At 40.6% G+C, this 13,709-nt stretch overlaps 1 protein-coding gene across 1 annotated transcript in view; it reads right to left on the reverse strand.

The window, feature by feature from the left end:
* EPHA10 (EPH receptor A10) overlaps positions 1-13,709 on the reverse strand; it is a 740,746-nt gene that overhangs the window by 149,397 nt on the left and 577,640 nt on the right. Inside the window, exon 9 of the mRNA XM_088462290.1 lies at positions 10,351-10,406. Within this exon, the coding sequence (XP_088318416.1) occupies positions 10,351-10,406 (56 nt within the window). The remainder of the gene's footprint in view (positions 1-10,350; positions 10,407-13,709) is intronic.

The raw sequence follows: 13,709 nt of genomic DNA on the forward strand, positions 1-13,709 counted from the left end.
CTTTCAGTATTTTTTTTTAAATAGATATTTTATTGAATTATTTTTAAAAGGTATAAAGGGAGCAGAAATATAAAAAAGGGGGTACAGAAGAGTATCATAAAGATTTGCAAAAAGGAACCTTATGACAAAATAGATGAGGCAGCAATATACTGTACATATATATGATTAAAGCATCAAAATCAAACAGCTTGGTATGATACAAAATTATTTTAAACATTAATAAGGTAATATAAAGCTAATAGGGGTAGCGTAGCCAAAAAGTGATAAAAGAAAATATATATCAGAAGGGGGGATTAGTAGGGAAACTAGTAGTGAGGAGATTAGGGTAGAGCCCAGCATCACACAGATCCTAGTGAGGGAGATGTACTGTTCCTACTGTCAATGTGGCAAAGTATTCTATCTAGGGAGGGTGGACCAAATGTTAGAGAATTTGTGGGGTTTGCCATGGATTATGCTGGTAAGTAATTCTAAGATGTAAGTTTGCCACATTTTATTAATAAGAGCAGAAATGGATGGAGGGGACGGGTTCTTCTAGTTAGTCGCAATCAAAGCGCAAGCTGCTTGTAGGATGTGACTAATCTAGTGGGCTGAATGGGCAGACACATTAGGGAGTGAGCAGGGATGTAAGGCGTAAGAGAGACAGGAAGGCAAACGAATATTCATCACATAAGCAATGAGACTATGGACTTCTCCTCAAAAGCTCGCAATGATACATAGGGCAATGCCATCACACATGGAACATTGGGCCATCCTGAAGGTAGCCCCTCCAACATTGAACACTGACATTTGGATAAATTTCATAGAGGTGTGTCGGAACAAGACACTCTTGAAAATATAGGTTATGACCTCCTTCTTTAGTCTTAGCGCAGAGCGACCATTTTGAAACATATTCAAAAATCATTTCCCATTCTCCTGGGTCTAAAGTATTCCCAATGTTCTCCTGCCACTATAACTTGTGCAGTTTCTTGGGTGATTGGTTGAATATTAGCAGGGTGTGATATAGTGTTGAGATAAGTCAGATCTGCAAAGACACAGAGACTCCAGAGAGGAAGGGTGAGACATAGGGGTAAATTTACTAATGTGCAGGTTTTCATAGCAACCAATAAGATTATACTTAACATTTAACTAGTACTGTACTGATAATAGCTTGGTTGCTATGGGCAACATCTCCACTTCTAAAAACCCTCACTTTGTAAGTTTATCCCACAGAGTTAAATGAGGACATGGAAGCATAAAGATGTCTAATTTTTAAATCCTGATAAAAGCAAGTGAAGGAACGATTAAACCATTGCTGGAGCCTGTTAAAATCTGGGAAAGTGCAGAGCAGGACAACATCAGAGATGAATATGACATTCAATAAAGTCCAGGGCTCTAGTGCCTTATGAGTGGGACCCAGAGAGAAATCTTGGTTATTCCTGGGAGGACTCATTCTGGTGGGGTTATCAATAGAAAAGATTATTTGCTGTAATCTCCAATTCCAAGTAAGAATTTCATGGTAGGGGGGAGTATGGCAGTTGAGGGTATAAGAAAACCTATCATATTGGCTTTGAGATCTTCCCACAACCATGTGCAATAGGAAAATGTAAATGAGAACCACCTGGTAAAGGTGTGATGTCAAGTAATATTTGTGCAGATTTGGTAGCCCAAGACCACCATCTCACTTATGCTTACATAATATGCAAAGGCAGACCTGATGCCTCCTTCCAGACCAAACAAAACATGATATGCTGCTCTGCAAGTCTCTCAGAATATGAAGTACACTATAATTCAAGTGTTTGAAAAAGATAAAGGCTACTGTTAACTGTGGCTATTCTACCAACCCATGATATGTAGAGTTTGTACCAGGAGTGCAGGTCATTCATGATGCTCTCATTGAGTTTAGGGAAATTAGCAGCATAAAGACAGACATAGGAGAAGATCAGAGAGGTTACTAGATATTTTAGCCTGTCTCTCTGTTATCCACATCTGTTAGACCTTTCAAATAGGAAATGAGAGGAGTGGGGAGGTTAAGAGGCAAACTCTATAGTTTGTCCAAGTTAATTTTAATGTTAGAACGGGGGTCTTATGCTTCCAGCTATCAGAAAAGCATGGGTAGTGAGGTGTATGGGTTGGACAGAGTGAGGAGAACGTCATCAGCATAAAGCACCAATTTGTATCCTCTAGAACCAACTTTGATGTCAAATATATCATGGTTTTATCTCAGTCTGGAGTCTAGAGGCTCTAGGGATAGCCCTGGTGTGTTCCATTAGAAATCTGGAACAGGGATAAAGAAAAACCATCGATGAGAACCATCACCAAGAAATTAAATTAAAGTTTCCATGCATTAAGGGAGCCAAAACACCTACATCAATAAGCACATGTCGCAGGAAGGGCCAAAACACTATCAAAGACCTTCTCTACATCCAAGGCCACCAACAGATCTGGGGAATCAGTTTCATTTACTGTGTGGCTAGTCTGTGTTGCCACAGCCTGGCAGCTCAGAATAAAGCCGACTATGCACCTACTCTGAATTTAACTAGGAGTGAGGAAAGCCTACACTCCACCCAACTCTTGCCCTCTTCCTCAACAAATGTGCCCATCTTTCTCTCCAAACTGAATGGCAGAAATCTTGGTGCTCTTGTGTAAATATAATTTCAAGCTGCATTTATAATGTGGGGTTCTACACTTTGTACATGGCCACCAGTGAAAATAAATACTAATAAAATAACCAAACACAAGCAATTTTAATTAAAAATACATACTTTTCTCACATTGTTCCTCTTTTACAAACATCTCAAAATATCTGGCTACCATAAAAATGAACATCCCCTTCATTTTCCTATTCACTATAATAAACACTAAGTAAGTGGTATAATATCACTTGTCCATAATGTCCCCGAATGTCTTTCTGTACATGTGAAGCTGTTGTCTGCTGCTACTTATTGTCAGTGTAAATCTGGGAGCGCAAAGAAACAAATGATAGCGCTATTATGAGTGTTCTTGAAATTCCCTACCTATAAATGCTTCAGCTGCTGCAAAGAAAACCAGGTAGTGTCCTTGTACAATAAGGCAATATAGATAACATAAAAAAAGCAGCGCTTGGAGCATTCAATCAATGGGAGAAAAAAAATATTTTTAATCATGAAATATGCAAAGATAAATACTGTTCAGTGTAAAATAGCATTTAAAATATTACTTTTAGCACATAAAAGGAGGAGAAAATCCCCATATATAAGAAAATAAGAATCACAGCCTATAAATATGACACTGAAGGGTGTGCAAGATTAAAAAGAAACTTGAGTTGATCCGTTTTAAATTCCACATGTATCGATATTGTATCAAAGAGTTCCAGAGAACAGTTGTATCATTCTTTTAGTATCAAACAAAATGAAGTTAATAAGTTCCTAGTTAGAATGGCTCAACATATGTCCCGAACTAGATGCAGTAAAAAATTGTGACTGGGGTGCCCGTGATTTAAGCCCTGTGTCAGCTCTCTATTATACAGGTTATGGATGTCACACATCCAGGTGAGGGGGTGATCACCTGGGGTAAATACCTGTTGAGTCTCTTATGTAATCCCCGAGTGATGCGGGTGGGTGAAGGGCCCAGGCAGCTGGTGCAGTCTGATGCGGGGGTCTCTACCACCACAGACAGTCTCCCATGTTGGAAGGTTCCCTATGTCCCTGGGCTCTGGTATTCTGTAACGGCAGTCACTTCAGGTTAGACCCAAACGCCAGTTCTGAGGCACAGCCGGAACCGGGTGCAGAGTGGTGTTCGGCAATTGCAGTCTGCGGAACAACCTACCCGGATGTGATGAGCATGTAGTGCTCTGTGGCTGGATGCACTACACTGGTGCAGGACCTCCCGTTCTGATTAGTCCACATGTCACGGAGACTCTGTGTGTGCAATAATCCACTGGCAGTCGGCCACTTGTAGGAAAGAGCGGGGAATCCCTAATGGATATACAGTAAGTAGAGATGAGCGGGTTCAGTTTCCAGAGATCTGAACCCACCCAAATTTAGCAGGACCGAGTCGGATCCAAACAGGCTCGGATGTTCCCGCCTTACTCGGATCTCTCAAATCAAGGCAAAACCATAGAGACGAAATCTCACGGTTCGCGAGCTTTCGTCTCTATGATCAAAGTAGTATATAAGGGACCATGTGACGGACGCCATTTCACTCCGGCTGTGGAGACTGAACAGGGAGGGTTGGTAGTGTAGGGATGGAAGAGGTGCTGATGCTGTCTGCTGTGTCCTGGGCTGGTGACTGCTGATCCATTCTGGTCTGTGGTCACAGTGCTGTCACTGTGCTGTCTGCTGATCCATGTGGGCTGTCTGCTGTGTCCTGGGCTGGTGACTGCTGATCCATTCTGGGCTGGTGCCTGTGACAGCTGTCACTGTGCTGTCTGCTGTGTCCATCTGGGCTGTTGCTGATCCATCTGGGCAGTCTATGCTGTCTGCTGTGTCCTGGGCTGGTGTTTTTCATGTCTGCTGCGTCCATCTGGGCTGGTGCAGAACTGTAGATACATCTGGGTTGGTGCTGTGTCCATCTGGGTCCAAGTTCTGGACTCAAAAAAAATAAATAAATCAAAGTGTCTTTTAGATTTTTCTGTGTGTGTGTGTGTGTGTGTGCATGTTTGGCTTAACCGCAGTACTGCACAAGATCCAGCCAGCAACGCAAGTTGCAAGCTAGTGCTGCCCAACTCCAGTCATGCTAAAAAAAAAAATCAATCAAAGTGTCTTTTATAGTTTCCTGTGTGTGTGTGTGTGCGTGTTAGGCTTAACTGCAATACCGCACAAGATCCAGCCAGCAACGCAAGTTGCAAGCTAGTGCTGCCCGACTCCAGTCATGACCAATCTGTGCTCTGGGCCAAGTTCTGGAGCATAAAAAAAATTAAAATCAATTGTCTTTTTTTACTAATAATTGTCTGTGTGTCTGTGCGTGTTAGGCTTAGCCGCACAAGATCTAGTAAGTCGGCAATGCAAGCTAGTGCTGCCCGACTCCAGTCGTGATCAATCTGTGCTCTGGGCCCAAGTTCTGGACCCAAACCCCCCCCAAAAAATAGTGTCTTTTGTCTATTTATTTTCTGTGTGTGTGTGTGCGTGTTAGGCTTAGCCACACAAGATACAGCAATGCAACCTAGTGCTGCCCGACTCCAGTCGTCACCAATCTGTGCTCTGGGCCCAAGTTCTGGACCCGAAAAAAAAAATTAGTGTCTTTTGTATATTTTTTATTCTGCGTGCGCATAACTGCACATGTGTGAATTTTGTAACCACACCTTGACTACACTATTGGTGCTTGTGACACTGCTTCAAGACCACAGAAAATATGGAGGGCTGTCACATGACAGGAGAGCAAGGCCAAGAACCACATGTTGTAGCTGCCGCCAGCAGTCATCATGATAATGCAAGGCCGTCAACTTCCTTGTCCTCTATGAAGACCCATGCCTTCAATCCTCAAGGGTATCCCAACCATCATCTTTGCAAAGTCCTCAACTCTATTAATAATTATATCAATCAGTTTTGAGCCAGCAAGCTGGATGGAACCTTTTGGCCCTTTAACTAGATGAAAAAAATCAATATTGTGAGTTGTGAGGTAACAAAATTGACTGTAAATGAGTGGAAATAAATGTTATTGAGGTTATTAATACTGTAGGAACAAAAAAGGCACATTTTATGTGATTTTAGCTGTTTAAAGATTTTTTAAGAAAAAAATCCGGATCCAAAACCAAAACACGAAAACAAAACACCAAGGAAAAAAATCCAAAACCAGATTCAGATCCAAAACCAAAACACGAGGGTCGGCGCACATCTCTAGATATAAGTGATATAAAGCTGGGAGCGCAGTGCTAAGCTTTAATGTCAAGCATCACAATCCCAGTCTGAAGAGCAGGTTATTTCTCCCTTACCTTCCACCTACTAAGTTTACAAGTGGTGGACGTGGACAGCAAACAGTAAACAGGAAGAAGCACTGCCTAAAGCCTCACTCTTGATCTGCCGTAGTGCTATAAAGAAGATTCCAAGTTTAATTGTTTGGTTATTTTTTTTTTCAACAGACTACAGAAAAGTAGTCTTTAACTCCCCAAAATACTAAGTACAGATTCCTTAAATTATATAAGTATATTAGCTACAAAAGCTAAGCACTGGGTACATTAAAGTGATACAGCTTTATTTTCAGCTGGACAAATCACTTCCAAATGGTATCACTGACTCACATTCTTTTTAGATATATCTATTACTGCTTTCATTTTCAGCAGCATTACAGCATATGTCAATCGAGTTCTCTGGAAGTTTATAGAAAATTAATTTAAACATACAAGGGTGACAAGTCTACCATGGTTTTTTGCACTGTGATTACCCTCTACGTCAGTGATTCCCAACCTCACTCCTCAAGGCACACTAACAGTCCCGGTTTTAGTGATATCCATGATTGTGCACAGATGGTTTAATCAAAATAACTGAGGCACTAATTAAGTCACTTGTGCTCAAGTATGGCTATCCCTAAAACATGGACTGTTAGTGTGCCTTGAGGACCGTGGTTGGGAACCCCTGCTCTACGTCCTAAACATAATAGGCCTGTTCCTGAGTTGTGCATAAGAATACAGACACAAGCATATGTAAAATGTGTCACTAAATTGTGGTATATTGTGTTGAGTAGGTCCTAAGATGCAGTAGCAAAAAATCAAACATAAAGATGTTCATGCAGTAAGCGCTCAAACCTGCAAAGTCTAATGATCTAGCTAGGTGCATGTGCATATGGTAGGCAAAAAAAAACAACCCTCTGGCTAACAACTCGTAAGCAGGAGTACGGTCTAAATTGAATACCACAGTATACAAACTATAACATGTAGCAAGCAAGCAGGTAAGCATAAATCAATTATGTTTTAATCCCATAAATAAAGTGGGTATACTAGTAACAAATAGAAACGTTGGAGACACCCATGCAGTAACTACACATCAACCGCCACCCCAGACCGTGTAGAATCCGGGAGATAAGAAGAACAACACGCCGCACTCCTGCCGCCACCAGCCTTCCGGACTGTGCCCAGAGGGACCCCGGATCCCAGCAGTGTGAGTAGCCTCGCCCCCCGGTAAGAGATCTCCACCGTGCACAAACCTGACCTGCGGCCGCTCCACCGGTTTGCCGCCGTGGACTTTACGCTCTGCTGCGGCGACTAGGTGGTGTCGCAGGTTAGCAGGACCAGGTCAGCACCAGACACCGGAGGGCGCCGTCGGTCACAGCACAGGTAGCGGGGACTTACATCCCGGGTGCCGTGCTGTCCCTAGACTGTCAGCGCCTGTACCTTAGATCCGATTTGACGAGGCTCTCCCTGCTGAGTTTTGGGGAACCCTGACCAGAATCTGGTCGGCAGTGAGGCGGGCTGTGTGCAGGTCACGGTTGCTGCAGAACCGTGGCCAGTGTTGGCACCATCACACCCCTGTTCAAACTTACCGGCCGCCACTCATTGTATTGAAAGAAGATTTAAGTTTGTACAGATCCTAGGATTACTTGCGCATACAAGACTTTCTGGTACATTTCCAGTGACATATATCCATCCCCCACTTCACCTACTCCGTGACATTTCTAATATCCCCTATGCCCCATTGGTACTCATTTGCACCTATTGTGTGGTATCTCTTTGCTACCACAAAGTTCATTTTCTGTCTTATGCATTTTTTGTGTATGCTTTTTTGTTACTAGTATACCCACTTTATTTATGGGATTAAAACATAATTGATTTATGCTTACCTGCTTGCTTGCTACATGTTATAGTTTGTATACTGTGGTATTCAATTTAGACCGTACTCCTGCTTACAAGTTGTTAGCCAGAGGGGTTTTTTTTTTTGCCTACCATATGCACATGCACCTAGCTAGATCATTAGACGTTGCAGGTTTGAGCGCTTACTGCATGAACATCTTCATGTTTGATTTTTTGCTATATATCATTTATAGGTTAAGTGGTTACCTTGGCAGTAAGCTGCTCCCATTTGTAAATCTTGGTACAGAATACTAGAGCGCACCTACCGACTTCTATTCTTCACCTAAGATGCAGTAGGGCCAATAAAGAGTGGAACGCATGCATGTTTGTGTAGTGTACTGTATCTTCCATGAATTTACAGTCCACATGTTTAGAAAATAAAGTAACATAACTATGACAAACTAATTCTATCTATGATGTCCTCCTGTAGCTCTTACAACATTACTAATGTTATGCTGGGAAAGAAAATGATGACAAGGGAGTGCTTCAAAAAAGCTGTTAAACATTTTGAGATGGAACATCTTACTAATAATGAGACATAATACGACACTACACTGTGCAAAGATTGATTGTTCTGGGCATTGTTGTTGTGTCTGGCTTCAGAAAGAGCAATCAGATAAAGAGCCAGTCACCATAATACAATTCCCTCATTACAGCACTTTTGGAACAATAAGCAGTAGTGACCAGGATGAAGCTTATGATTTGAGGGATACAGTGGTCATAATGCAGTCGAATTCGTAATGTGGATGGATTTCAAAATGGAATGCTAAATGTGAATATATGTACAGTACGTCTTCATGTGTACCCATCGCACTTCATGTGTACCGCCCCATTTTTTTCGTGTGCAAGACCAACCTATTTCTTTAGTATTAATATGTACACTGACCCCTTGCTTGGTGTAAAATATCCATCTGTAATAGGCATTCCATCAACATATGCATGACTCACAAACAATAGGTTGCAGCTCTAGCTATACACCCACAATATTCTTATGACATTCCCACAATACAGTTCTCTTTCATGCGTACATCCAACTAAATGCCCATTTGATGTACGGAAAGAAGTGACCAAGTTGTGTCTAACTCAAAATCCCCCAGTGGTACACAAAGATATGCCTCATCACTAAGGCACATGCACTGTTTGTTAAAATAGTTACATGTGGCCACATACTGGGCCTGATTCAGCAGAGATCGCAAGCCTGCGTTTGCATGCACCCAGCCAATGCCAAATTATGCAAATGAATGCAATTGCACTGCCACCACAGCACAAGATGCAGACGCCCAGCACTACATAAAGCCGTCCCCTTACCTTTACTTACATCCACATTTGTTAGCAAGACAGCAAAAACATCGGTAACATCGAGAACCATCGGACCCATACGCACAGTTGTGGTTGACCTGACCTTCACTCACAAACTGCTAAACTTCCTGCACACAGTGAGTACCCAGGCTGCGTATGCCGACACAGGGGCTTAATTATGCACGCCCATGTAACACTGGTCAAACGCAATGGTACGCCTGCGTTTCTCTGACCACCCTCCATCACCACACCCAAACGGGCACTTCCTGTCAATCACAGTGTGAAGACTCTGCGTGCTCACTGCATTCACTTCCCGATCGTAGCTGGTTTGCGAACGTCACTGCGATGCATACGCATTCGCAGAATGCAAACATTGTCTGGGCGCATGCGAATGCAGGCTTGTGATCCATGCTGAATCAGGCCCACTGTATGGACCTGCATGCGACTCAGAATCAGGCCTAGTATCTGCAAACGTGCACAGGAAGGGGGATTGATGTATATTGTACTAGCCAATAAATGTCTATTCTATACTGTTGTATGCTAGTTAACAAGGTACAGATAGTGAAGCACACAAACAGTACAGTGTGCTCGGTGTATTACTTATGCCACTTCATTATAGGATAGGAGTCTGTGCTTGTGTGCACTGTTTTGTTTGAAATAACCATGCAATAAAATTATTAAATATTGTCAAACTTTAGAAAGCAAGGTACTGTAACACAGTACACCAGTACACCAGTAGGATGCAATGCTTTAGAAGCAGATTCTTGGCCTACCTGTAGTTCAGGTACCGCATTATAGTAATTCACATGAGCACAGATTAGATTTCTGAGGTTTTGTGGAAATGCCTAATGTTTAACAGTAATGCCTCAATGTACTGGGAACATCAAAAAAAATGCATAGCTAGCCTGTGGGATGTGTGATATGTGCAATAAGATGATGAGACATGAACAGGAACACCATCAATCATCCCATCACTGTCCCAAATTGCCCTTTAAGATCTGAAATGCTAGCTGCCGGTCTATAATATTGCTGTTAAAGGAAGAGCCAGGCTGCCTGCATTCCTGAGTCTGTGGAGAGGTTGTGAATTCAGAGGGAGCACAAGGCATCCCCATTGTGTCATTATGTTACTGTTCTAATTGTTTTTCATAATTTCCACTTCATGAGAATTTGAAGAACCGCAACCGCATAGATCTAAGGGACAAATTGTTAAACTCCAACATTTTCCCTATTCAAGGCATCATGGATTTTCAAATTCCTATGCTTTGTCACAAGGTAGTGCCAGGAAATAAGAAATAATATAAGATAATACTCACAGTGGAAGTAGAGTTCTTCATCTCCATCCTGACTTGCCTTGCTGTAGCCACACTGCCTGTGGTAAGGGAGAACAATGATTGTTTGTGATAATAGATTCGTATGATAAACTTAAATCATGATTTAGACAAGTAACTATACATTATCATTATTACATTTTACATTTAAATTGAAATTGTACTACAATCAGTTTTACAACAATTCTGCAATATTACATGGTCATATAACATTCCATACAGTGGTTAGTTAGTAAAATAGAGTATTAAATGTTGCAATCAAATACTTTTTTTTATTTCAAAGACAAATGTCTGCAAGAATAAATACAAAAACAATAACAGTGATTTATCAATTAGAATTATACATACACAATTGGAAATTACTGTGAGTTTACAACTAATGTTAAATTCAGTAATTACTGTATCAGATAACTAGTAGCGTGCAGTGTAGTAGTGATTGTGCAGAAATTCAAAGTCAGTCAGCTTTGGGCTCAGGTTAGCGCTCAACTATTGTATTATTTATGCTTTGGTATATCTGGTGTTAAGCAAGTCATAAATGGTACCCAAAATAGTCTGATGGTCCATATCCGAGGACAACTCTTTAGATACAGCTGGTGCCAAAAATAATCTGCTGAGCAACATCTTGTGCCAGTGTTAGAACATTTACCTCTGCCTACAATAGCCTACTGAGCCATGCCTGGAACCAACTACAGACATGTAAGGCCTATTTAATGCAAATAATCTGATGACCTGTAGCTAGCCTAAGTACAGTACTTACCAGCCCCCACTTACAGGCTACCACAAGAACAGTAATGAAACAATGGTCAGATATACTGTAGTTCTGTTTCTTCTGTCATCTATATACTAATTGGTGCAGAGTAACAAGTTAGCTATGCGCTGAACCAATCAGGATAATTTTCTTGCTGTATAAAGTGCTGAAGGATTTGTGCAAGCGTTCCTTGGCAATTCGTGGGGATTGACTATTTTCAGACGTGGCAAAAAATGAATTTTTAGCTTGTAGCATGGATACAAGAGAACTAGGGAGAAATAATAAAATAATTGTCAGTCTTTATGTATAACAGCATATTGTTAGACATGGAGGCTAATTAATTGCAATCACATCAGAGGAGCCTGATGGGGATTAAATCTTCCAGCAGATGCCGGACTTGGCCTTCTCCTGCTGGGTGTGCTACAGAAGGGGCGATACTAAAAGGATAGCTTCTCTGTGGCTGCAAGAATACAGTCTGTCTACAGCCTGGGCTCAGAGGGCTAATGGAAGCTGCAGCTTCCCTTCTCTCCCTTGGCCACAGCCACTGCCGGGGGTCAGCTGCTGAATACACTGCAGCATCCTTACCTCCCACTTCTCTCTCCTCTTCCCAGCTGGCAGTGAGTCATGGCCAATCTTTAGGATCACCTACCTCCTACTGCTGGTCCTGCAAGATGTGTAAGGAAAATTACAGCTTATATAGTTTAAAAAAATGATCACCATAAAGTTTTTTTTTAACGGCATAAAACAATTTGTTTCCAAAAATGGCCCCAAGATTGTTGATGCTTTTAAATGATTAAATTATGTAAATAAGAGCTATTTAACCTTTATACAGCATAATTTTATTTTTTGGAAAAATATTAGCCAGTCAAGTGATTAAGGAAACATTTTAGTAGTGGAGCCGAGTTTAAGACAGAGACCACTTACATTCTTTTCTGTGGAGACCAGTAAATTAACCCCTGCAATTAGGTATTCTGTTTGTCAGTTTAATGTGAATTAGGCTAATGGAAAGTTAAGCACATTTTATTAAATTAAAGCAAATGTGTTATTTTACACAGAATTACTTAGTAAATGTTAAATTATTTGTCTGCTGGTAACATTTCCTCTTTAACAGAATATAGTTAATGTTTTCTGCATGTAATTTTCAAAAGCTTCACAGTGTGATGTATTTAGAAATTATTGGTTTAGGTTATACAAATGGGATACATTAGAAAAAGAGATACATTCAGAAGGGTCATCATGTAATATTAGAGAACAGAAGGTAAGGCGTTTATTGCGATATCACTTCAACTTAGTATTGGTATTGGTATGCGAGCGTAAATGTTTGCCATTCATAAGAAATGTTTGGTACAGGGAAAGAAGGGAAAACTGGGGAACCGAGCACAGGTGGATTGGAAATCATTCAAAGTTCAGAATTACACAACACAGTGTTATACAATCTACTCTTAAGGAAATATTATTTATAGAAAATGCTATCTCGTGTGGAGGTGCTCCCATGAGGGTACGTGTACCATTGTCAAAGAAGAGAAAGAAAAAAGGGAACTCACTTTTCCAGGGGCATTCTTAGACAGATTAGTAAAATAGAACTTTTATTAGTACAATAAAATTGTTTCATTATGATAAACAACATAGAGTTTAAATGAATAGTGAGCAATAATACAGCAAAAATATGAATTATTTATCTACTGTCATTTTCTGAGTGTCAATACTCAGTGACATTGGCAACAGCTCTCTTTGTTAAGTCAGTAGAGAAATAAGCCTATAGCACCTGGTAATTACTCAGTCAATTGTAAGGTAAATTAATATTACACATTGATATACTGGTCCATGACTTCCTAACATCCACTACAACTAGTATCAGAAATTTGGAGCAGAGAGGGTTAACCAGTGTAAACAGATACTCAGATACAGTAGGGTATTCCCATCGCAGTGTGTATGTTTCAAAACAACATTATTGTGGTATTGGTGGGCGGCAGCTGATGCTATATTTGTTCCTTGCATTTCATGTTGAATATAAATGTATATCTGAATATTTGCTCGCACACCCTGGGATATGCTGGACAATAATGTTATTTTGAAACATACACACTGCGATGGGAGTACCTATCTGAGTATCTGTTTATGCTGCTTAACCCTCTCTGCTCCAAATGTCTGACACTGGTAGTAGTTGATGTTAGGAGATCACGGACCAGTATATCAATGTGTAATATTAATTTACCTTACAATTGACTGAGTAATTGCCAGGTGCTATAGGCTTATTTCTCTACTGACTTAACAAAGAGAGCTTTTGCTTATTGGACCATGACTGCTGCCAATGTCACTGAGTATTGACACTCAGAAAATTACAGTAGATAAATAATTCATTTTTTGCTGTATTATCACTCACTATTCATTTAAGCTATATCTTGTTTGTCATAATGAAACAATTTTAATATACTAATAAAAGTAATATTTTACTAATCTAAGTGTGCCCCCAGAAAGATGAGAGTTCACTTTTTTCTTTCTCTTCTTTGACATTCATAAGAGATGCATTGCAGCATGCAAAAGTGGCAAAGTAACATATGCAAATTATTGATGTGTGTGTGTGTACTATTTGGCA

Source organism: Taudactylus pleione, unplaced genomic scaffold, assembly GCF_031769625.1.
Source record: "Taudactylus pleione unplaced genomic scaffold, aTauple2 ptg000007l, whole genome shotgun sequence".
In the NCBI taxonomy this organism is placed as follows: domain Eukaryota; kingdom Metazoa; phylum Chordata; class Amphibia; order Anura; family Myobatrachidae; genus Taudactylus; species Taudactylus pleione.